Source organism: Osmia bicornis, unplaced genomic scaffold (assembly GCF_907164935.1).
Source record: "Osmia bicornis bicornis unplaced genomic scaffold, iOsmBic2.1, whole genome shotgun sequence".
Classification (NCBI taxonomy): Eukaryota; Metazoa; Arthropoda; class Insecta; order Hymenoptera; family Megachilidae; genus Osmia; species Osmia bicornis.
The window spans coordinates 2,860-14,611 of record NW_025791241.1 but is presented as its reverse complement, the minus strand read 5'-3'; the positions used below and the strand labels follow the sequence as shown (position 1 = coordinate 14,611).

General features: G+C 33.7%; 1 protein-coding gene across 1 annotated transcript; it reads left to right on the top strand.

Annotated features, from left to right (window-relative positions):
- The first annotated feature begins 4,371 nt into the window (after positions 1–4,371).
- On the top strand, positions 4,372–7,563 carry LOC123988896. Its single transcript, XM_046289654.1, has one exon. It carries the CDS (start codon positions 4,372–4,374, stop codon positions 7,561–7,563), a length of 3,192 nt encoding a protein of 1,063 aa, XP_046145610.1.
- The last annotated feature ends 4,189 nt before the right edge of the window (positions 7,564–11,752 follow it).

Sequence of the window (11,752 nt, the reverse complement as noted above, 5' to 3'; positions counted from 1 at the left end):
ATCATTATCACTATATCTACATTAGATATGATGTAATATAATGATCCCTTCCCACCGATCAATGTACATATAATGGCAATATCCTTATTACTATATCTGCATTAGATCTGCTGCAATATACTGATTCCTTCCCACAGATCAATGTACATTGAGTAACAGTATCATTTATACTATATCTACATTGGATATAATGTAATATACCGATCCCTTCCCACAGATCAATGTAATTTTGGTAACAATATAATTATTACTATATCTACATTAGATATAATGTAATATACTGATCCCTTCCCACAGATCAATGTACATATAAAAACAGTTTCGTTATTACTATATCTACATTAGATACAATATAATATACTGATACCTTCCCACAGATCAATGTACATATAATGGCAGTATCGTTATTACTATATCTACATTTGATATGTAGATAATTAATATATCTACATCAGATGAATTTTAATATACTGATTTAATCCCACAGACCAATGTACATTCAATAACAATACCATTATTACTATATCTACATTGGATACAATGTAATATACTGATACCTTCCCACAGATCAATGTACATATAATAACAGTATCGTTATTACTATATCTACATTAGATATGTAGTATACATTTATTACTATATCTACATCAGATGAAATTTAATATAGTGATCTAATCCCACAGACCAATGTACATTTAATAACAATACCATTATTACTATATCTACATTAGATATAATGTAATATACTGATCCCTACCCACAGATCAATGTACATATAATAACAGTTTCGTTATTACTATATCTACAGTAGATATAATGTAATATACTGATATCTTCCCACAGATCAATGTACATACAATAACAGTATCGTTATTACTATATCGACATTAGATATGTAATATACATTTGATAACAATAACATTATTACTATATCTACATCAGATGAAATGTAATATACTGATTTATACCCACAGACCAATATATATTTAATAACAATACCATTATTAATATATCTACATCAGATGTAATTTAATATACTGATTTAATCCCACAGATCAATGTACATATAATGACAGTATCGTTATTACTATATCTACATTAGATATGTAATATAAATTTAATAACAATATCATTATTACTATATCTACATTAGATATAATGTAATATAATGATCCCTTCCCACCGATCAATGTACATTGAATAACAGTATCATTTATACTATATCGACATTGGTATCAGTATATTTACTGATACCTTCCCACAGATCAATGTACATATAATAACAGTATCGTTATTACTATATCTAGATTAGATATGTAATATACATTTAGCAACAATATCATTATTACTATATCTACATCAGATGAAATTTAATATACTGATTTATTCCCACAGACCAATGTACATTTAATAACAATATCATTATTACTATATCTACATTGGATATAATGTAATATAATGATCACATCCCACCGATCAATGTACATATAATGGCAGTATCGTTATTTCTATATCTACATTAGATATGTAATATACATTTAATAACAATATCATTATTACTATATCCTCATTAGATATAATGTAATATACTGATCACTTCCCACAGATCAATGCACAGATTGTAACATTATCGTCATTAGTATATCTACATTAGATATGTAATAAATACTTAATAACAGTATCGTTATTACTATATCTACATTAGATCTCCTGCAATATACTGATCCCGTCCCACAGATCAATGTACATTGAATAACAGTATCATTTATACCATATCGACATTGGATATAATGTAGTATACTGATGCCTTCCCACAGATCAATGTACATGTAATAACAGTTTCGTTATTACTATATCTACAATAGATATAATGTAATATACTGATACCTTCCCACAGATCAATCTACATATATTAACAGTATCGTTATTACTATATCGACATTAGATATGTAATATACATTTAATAACAATATCATTATTACTATATCTACATCAGATGAAATTTAATATACTGATTTAATCCCACAGACCAATGTACATTTAATAACAATATCATTATTACTATATCTACATTAGATATAATGTAATATACTGATACCTTCCCACAAATCAATGTACATACAATAACAGTAGCGTTATTACTATATCTACATTAGATATGTAATATACATTTAATAACAATATCATTATTACTATATCTACATCAGCTGTAATTTAATATGCTGATTTAATCCCACAGACCAAAGTACATTTAATGACAATACCATTATTACTATATCTACATCAGATGTAATTTAATATACTGATTTAATCCCACAGATCAATGTACATTTGATAACAATATCATTATTACTATATCTACATTAGGTATAATGTAATATACTGATCTCTACCCACAGATCAATGTACATATAATAACAGTTTCATTATTGCTATATCTACATTAGATATAATGTAATATACTGATACCTTCCCACATATCAATGTACATATAATAACAGTATCGTTATTACTATATCTACATTAGATATGTAATATACATTTAATAACAATATCATTAATACTATATCTGCATCAGATGAAATTTAATATACTGATTTAATCCCCCAGACCAATGTACATTTAATGACAGTTTCATTATTACTATATCTACATTAGATGTGATGTAATATACTGATACCTTCCCACAGATCAATGCACATATAATAACAGTATCGTTATTACTATATCTACATTAGATATGTCATATACATTTAATAACAATATCATTATTACTATATCTACATTAGATATAATGTAATATAATGATCCCTTCCCACAGACCAATGTACATTGAATACCAGTATCATTCATACTATATCTACATTGAATATAATGTAATATACTGATCCCTTCCCATAGGTCAATGTAATTTTGGTAACAATATCATTATTACTATATCTACATTAGGTATAATGTAATATACGGATCACTTCCCACAGATCAATGCACAGATTGTAACATTATCGTCATTACTATTTCTACAAGAGATATGTAATGAATACTTAATAACAGTATCGTTATTACCATATCTACATTAGATCTACTGCAATATACTGATACCTTCCCACAGATCAATGTACATTGAATAACAGTATCATTTATACTGTATCTACATTGGATATAATGTAATATACTGATGCCTTCCCACAGATCAATGTAATTTTGGTAACAATATCATTATTACTATATCTACATTAGATATAATGTAATATACTGATCCCTTCCCACAAATCAATGTACATACAATAACAGTAGCGTTATTACTATATCTACATTTTATCTCCTGCAATATACTGATTCCTTCCCACAGATCAATGTGCATTGAATAACAGCATCATTTATACTATATCTACATTGGATATAATGTAATATATTGATGCCTTCCCACAGATCAATGTACATATAATAACAGTTTCGTTATTACTATATCTACAATAGATATAATGTAATATACTGATACCTTCCCACAGATCAATGTACATATAATAACAGTATCGTTATTACTATATCTACATTAGATATGTAATATACATTTAATAACAATATCATTATTACTATATCTACATCAGATGAAATGTAATATACTGATTTAATCCCACAGACCAATGTACATTTAATAACAATACCATTATTACTATATCTACATCAGATGAAATGTAATATACTGATTTAATCCCGCAGACCAATGTACATTTAATAACAATATCATTATTACTATATTTACGTTAGATATAATGTAACATACTGATTCCTTCCCACAGATCAATGTACATATAATAACAGTATCGTTATTACTATATCTACATTAGATATGTAATAAATACTTAATAACAGTATCGTTATTACTATATCTACATTAGATCTACTGCAATATACTGATTCCTTCCCACAGATCAATGTACATTGAATAGCATTATCATTTATACTATATCTACATTGGATATAATGTAATATACTGATGCCTTCCCACAGATCAATGTAATTTTGGTAACAATATCATTATTACTATATCTACATTAGATTAAATGTAATATAATGATTTAATCCCACAGATCAATGTACATTTAATAACAATATCATTATTACTATATCTACATTCGATATAATGTAATAGAATGATCCCTTCCCACCGATTAATGTACATATAATGGCAGTATCGTTATTACTATATCTACAATTGTTTGAGAATCCGCTCAGCTATGATGGCGCTCACGGTCGATTCTCACGGCGCTCTTAGGCAATTCACACAAGATTGCTCAAAGATGTCTACAAAGCACTTTGCGACGACTCTCCAAGGATTCAACATACAACCAGCTCTACGTCGAGCTCATGAAAGAGTACGAAGAATTAGGACACATGGTAAAGGCTCCAGATCATAAAAGAATTTCATCAAGAGAGGCTGAGAACGTTGGGCCTGATGGGGAGATGACCTTGGCACATGATGCTTCGGCATCAGGAGAGTTGAGGGTCTCTTCTGACGGTTCAACACCTCAGACCTCTGCTCATCTTCAACCATATTATTTGCCTCACCATGGAGTTCTAGGTCTCGACAGTTCAACAACGAAGCTCAGGGTTGTATTCAACGGATCAAAAGCTACGACATCAGGCAAATCAGTCAACGATTTAATGCATACTGGTGCTAATTTGCTCTTGAATGTTACAGATGTTCTAATTTGGCTTCGCCATTATCACCACATTTTTGCCACAGACATCACAAAAATGTATCGCCAGGTAGCAGTTCACAAGGATGATTGGGATCTCCAGCGAATCCTTTGGATCGATGAAGACCGCAATGTCATCCCTTACCAGCTCACAACTGTCACGTACGGTACAAAGGCGGCTCCCTTCCTGGCGACACGAGCACTCATGCAACTTGTTCACGATGAGGGTCATCGATTCCCTCTGGCAACGCCTTCGCTCACACATGGCAGATATGTGGACGATATCTTTGGAGGAGCAGACTCAATTTCGGAACTTGTGGAGGTCGCTCAACAGCTGATTGCATTGTGCAACGCGGGCGGATTTCCACTCGCAAAATGGCATGCGACTCACCCAGATCTTCTACGGGCTGTTTCGTCATCCACACAATCGTCAGCTCCCATATCATTTGACGACTGCACTACCAAATTACTCGGTATTCAATGGATGCCTCAAACTGACGCATTCGGCTTCTCATCAACTTTGACTGATCAACCAAGTAAGTGTTCAAAACGCCTCGTATTGTCCGAAGTGGCTCGGATATTTGATCCATTAGGTTTCGTCTCACCGGTAATAGTACGAGCAAAAATGCTATTACAAGAACTCTGGCTACTCAAAATCAATTGGGACGACCAATTACCGTCTCAGATTGCATCACGATGGTTCATCATCAGAGAAGATCTCAAAGGTTTGGCCAAACTGACAATTCCAAGATGGTTCAACACATGGAACAATTCAACTGTAGAAATTCATGGATTCTCTGATGCTTCTCAACTTGCCATGGCAGCAGTGATTTACATCACTGTCAGCTCTCCGTCCAACGACTCAATGACGTCACTTGTCTGCTCTAAGACAAAAGTTGCACCACTGAAGAGGCTCACGATACCCAGATTGGAGTTGTCGGCCGCACTCCTACTGGCAAAACTCACAAAATATGTTCAATCAACGCTCAAGGTTAAGATCAATGCAACGCACCTGTGGACGGACTCTCAAGTTTCGCTCATATGGATCAAATCGCAAGCATCACGTTGGAAGGATTATGTTCGGAACAGAGTCATTCAGATCCAAGAACTCACTCCAAATGCGCATTGGAGGCATGTTCCAGGTACTTCTAATCCAGCCGACTGTGCTTCCCGAGGCATTTCGACAGATCAACTTCAACGATTCGAGCTTTGGTGGAAGGGTTCTCCATGGATGGCTCGAAATCAAGATCATTGGCCAGAGCAAAAGGAATTCTCAACTTTAACCAGCGAGCTCAAAGTGAGACCCAATGTCTCACTCTTTGCTTCAGCTCAAAAGCTAAGTTATCATTGGGATCTCATTTACAAATATTCATCTCTTATTAAGCTGTATAGACTGACTGCACTTTGTTTCAGGTTTGCCTCACGGCTTAAGAGAAAGCTCGAAACTCCCCCTGTGATCATCATACCATCCTGCGACATGGAGAAGGCGCAGCTCTTTTGGATTCACGCGACTCAACACTTGTACTTCACCAGCGAAATCAAGACGCTCAACTCAGGCTCAACCCTGCCTGCAACTCACCCCTTCAGTCGCCTCACCGCCTTCATCGATTCGCAGGGAACAATACGAGTAGGAGGAAGACTCACAAACACAGCGCTCAGCAGGGATGAAAAACATCCAGCGATCCTCCCACGGGACGCTCACCTGTCGAAGATCATCATTGAAGATGCTCACAAGCGAACATTTCACGGAGGAACGCAGCTCACGCTCGCATACATTCGACAACGGTACTGGATCATCGGTGGCAGAGCTCCTGTAAAATCTCACATTTTGAGATGTGTCGTGTGTGCTCGTCAGAGGGGGATTCGTGCTCGTCAGATGATGGGTCAACTACCTCTCTGTCGAGTCACACCATCACGACCATTCGCTCACACCGGTGTCGACTATGCAGGACCGATCACAATGAAAAATTCAAGGGGAAGAGGCTCGAAAACAATCAAAGGATGGATCTGCGTGTTCGTATGCTTCTCCTCATCAGCTGTTCACCTCGAGGTTGTCAGCGATTACTCAACCGAGGGATTTCTGGCAGCCTACAGAAGATTCTCATCACGAAGAGGGATCTCTGACTGTGGTACAAATTTTATTGGAGCACAGGCAGAGCTCAAACGCCTGTTCACGTCAAGTTCACAGGAGCACCGACAGATCGCATCGATTCTGTCAGCTGACAGCACTCAATGGATGTTCAACCCACCAGCTGCTCCTCACATGGGAGGAAAATGGGAAGCTGTGGTGAAATCAATCAAGTACCATCTCAGGAGAACAATTGGTGAGCTCTTACTAACATTCGAAGAGTTTTCCACTCTCCTCACACAGATCGAAGCGGTGCTCAACTCAAGACCATTGGAGCCGCTCAGTGACGATCCCGACGACAACTCTGCTCTCACCCCAGGACACTTCCTCATCGGTTCAGCGCTCAACACGATACCAGAACCATCACTGCTCGACGTCTCACCAGGTAGATTGTCGAAATGGCAACTGATCCAGCAGAGGGTTCAACACTTCTGGTCTCAGTGGTCTCGACACTACCTGCAGAGACTTCAATCAATCTCAAAGTGGCATCATCCATCGAACGACATCAGGACAGGCTCGTTGGTGCTGCTCATGAACGAGCATCTTCCACCTAGTAAATGGCCACTCGCAAGAGTGATCGACGTTCACCCCGGTAAGGATGGTCTCACCAGGGTTGCAACTGTGAAGACTGCAACCACGACTCTTGTCCGACCGATCACGAAGCTTGTCATCCTGCCTGTTCACCATCAAGCTGAGCTCACCCTTGCAGAATCATCATCAACGAGTTGCTGATGGCGGGCGGAAATGTTTGAGAATCCGCTGAGCTATGATGGCGCTCACGGTCGATCGATTTATCGATCGGGAGTCGCCCATCTAGGTAACGCGTAAGCAAGGGTCTACTCGACTCTCTCGCGCGCAACGACGCCATTAAAGATCACGAATCGATAACCGGCACACGTGCTCATCAGCTCACCAGTGTTACGAAAGGATCAAGTGAAGTTCAATCAAAAGATCACCAGAAAGGCTCACACCTTGACCCAAGGAATCCGCAGCAACTCGAAGTGCAACCGGATTGCGACAGGTACTGCTCAATTACAACACGTTCATTATTCACACAAGCCGGTAACCACGTGTCGGCCATACACTGTTCACGGGATAAATCACAGCAGCGGCTGAATTTATATAATTAACAGCGCTCTTAGCTTATTGTCAACGTTCAGAAATTGTCAAGTTCAACGCCAATTATTCATTGTAAATTCATTCAACGACATAATTCACCGCTTTGTGCTCAATTGTTCAATTCAATCAGACGACTCAACTTTGCATTTGTGCACTCAACATTCCTCAAATCATTGTCAAATCGGCGTTCAATTTAAGACTGATCAGCATCACAATTTTATAGTTTGACATTATCAAATAAATTTGTAACACCATCCCGCAAGAGTCATTTATTTCCGGCGCAATCCTTCCGGGATTTCCATCAATCCCGAACAACAATAGATATAATGTAATATACTGATACCTTCCCACAGATCAATATACATATAATAACAGTATCGTTATTACTATATCTACATTAGTTATAATGTAATATACTGATACTTTCCCACAGATCAATGTACATATAATAACAGAATCGTTATTACTATATCTACATTAGATATGTAATATACATTTAATAAGAATATCATTATTACTATATCTGCATCAGATGGAATTTAATATACTGATTTAATCCCCCAGACCAATGTACATTTAATGACAGTTTCATTATTACTATATCTACATTAGATGTGATGTAATATACTGATACCTTCCCACAGATCAATGCACATATAATAACAGTATCGTTATTACTATATCTACATTAGATATGTGATATACATTTAATAACAATATCATTATTACTATATCTACATTAGATATAATGTAATATAATGATCCCTTCCCACAGAACAATGTACATTGAATACCAGTATCATTCATACTATATCTACATTGAATATAATGTAATATACTGGTCCCTTCCCATAGGTCAATGTAATTTTGGTAACAATATCATTATTACTATATCTACATTAGGTATAATGTAATATACGGATCACTGCCCACAGATCAATGCACAGATTGTAACATTATCGTCATTACTATTTCTACAAGAGATATGTAATGAATACTGAATAACAGTATCGTTATTACCATATCTACATTAGATCTACTGCAATATACTGATACCTTCCCACAGATCAATGTACATTGAATAACAGTATCATTTATACTATATCTACATTGGATATAATGTAATATACTGATGCCTTCCCACAGATCAATGTAATTTTGGTAACAATATCATTATTACTATATCTACATTAGATATAATGTAATATACTGATCCCTTCCCACAAATCAATGTACATACAATAACATTATCGCCATTACTATATCTACATTAGATATGTAATAAATATTTAATAACAGTATCGTTATTACTATATCTACATTAGATCTACTGCAATATACTGATTCCTTCCCACAGATCAATGTACATTGAATAGCAGTATCATTTATACTATATCTACATTGGATATAATGTAATATACTGATGCCTTCATTATTACTATATCTACATTAGGTATAATGTAATATAATGATTTAATCCCACAGAACAATGTACATTTAATAACAATATCATTATTACTATATCTACATTAGATATAATGTAATATACTGATCGCTACCTACAGATCAATGTACATATAATAACAATATCATTATTACTATATCTTCATTAGATATAATGTAATATACTGATCACTTCCCACAGATCAATGCAAGATTGTAACAATATCGTCATTACTATATCTGCATTAGATACGTAATAAAAACTTAATAACAGTATCGTTATTACTATATCTACATTAGATCTACTGCAATATACTGATTCCTCCCCACAAATCAATGTACATTGAATACCAGTATCATTTATACTATATCTACATTGAATATAATGTAATATACTGATCCGTTCCCACAGATCGATGTACAAATAATAACAGTTTCGTTATTACTATATCTACATTAGTAACAATATAATATACTGATACCTTCCAACAGAACAATGTTCATATAATAACAGTATCATTATTGCTATATCTACATCAGATGAAATTTAATATACTGATGTAATCCCACAGACCGATGCACATTTAATATCAATATCATTATTACTATATCTACATTAGATATAGTGTAATATAATGATCACATCCCACCGATCAATGTACATATAATGGCAGTATCGTTTTTTCTATATCTACATATGATATGTAATATACATTTAATAACAATAGCATTATTACTATATCTACATCACATGAAATTTAATATACTGATTTAATCCCACAGACCAATGCACATTTAATAACAATACCATTATTAATATATCTACATCAGATGTAATTTAATACACTGATTTAATCCCACAGATCAATGTACATATAATGACAGTTTCATTATTACTATATCTACATTAGATATAATGTAATATACTGATACCTTCCCACAGATCAATGTACATATAATAACAGTATCGTAATTACTATATCTACATTAGATATGTAATATGCATTTAATAACAATATCATTATAACTATATCTACATTAGATATAATGTAATATAATGATACCTTCCCACCGATGAATGTACATATAATGGCAGTATCGTTATTACTATATCTGAATTAGATCTCCTGCAATATACTGATCCCTTCCCACAGATCAATGTACATTGAATAACAGTATCATTTATACTATATCGACATTGGATATAATGATATACTGATCCCTACCCACAGATTAATGAACATATAATAACAGTTTCGTTATTACTATATCTACAATAGATATAATGTAATATACTGATACCTTCCCACAGATCAATGTACATTTAATAACAGTATCGTTATTACTGTATCTACATTAGATATGTAATATACATTTAATAACAATATCATTATCACCATATCTACATCAGATGAAATTTAATATACTGATTTATTCCCACAGACCATTGTACATTTAATAACAATATCATACTATATCTACATTAGATACAATGTAATATACTGATACCTTCCCACAGATCAATGTACATACAATAACAGTATCGTTATTACTATATCTGCATTTGATATGTAATATACATTTAATAACAATATCATTATTAATATATCTACATCAGATGAAATTTAATATACTGATTTAATCCCACAGACCAATGTACATTTAATAACAATATCATTATTACTATATCTACATTAGGTATAATGTAATATAATGATTTAATCCCACAGAACAATGTACATTTAATAACAATATCATTATTACTATATCTACATTAGATATAATGTAATATACTGATACCTTCCCACAGATCAATATACATATAATAACAGTATCGTTATTACCATATCTACATTAGATATGTAATATACATTTAATAACAATATCATTATTACTATATCTACATCAGAGGTAATTTAATATACTGATTTAATCCCGCAGACCAATGTACATTCAATAACAATATCATTATTACTATATCTTCATTAGATATAATGTAATATACTGATCACTTCCCACAGATCAATGCAAGATTGTAACAATATCGTCATTACTATATCTGCATTAGATACGTAATAAACACTTAATAACAGTATCGTTATTACTATATCTACATTAGATCTACTGCAATATACTGATTCCTCCCCACAGATCAATGTACATTGAATACCAGTATCATTTATACTATATCTACATTGAATATAATGTAATATACTGATCCGTTCCCACAGATCGATGTACAAATAATAACAGTTTCGTTATTACTATATCTACATTAGTAACAATATAATATACTGATACCTTCCAACAGATCAATGTACATATAATAACAGTATCATTATTGCTATATCTACATCAG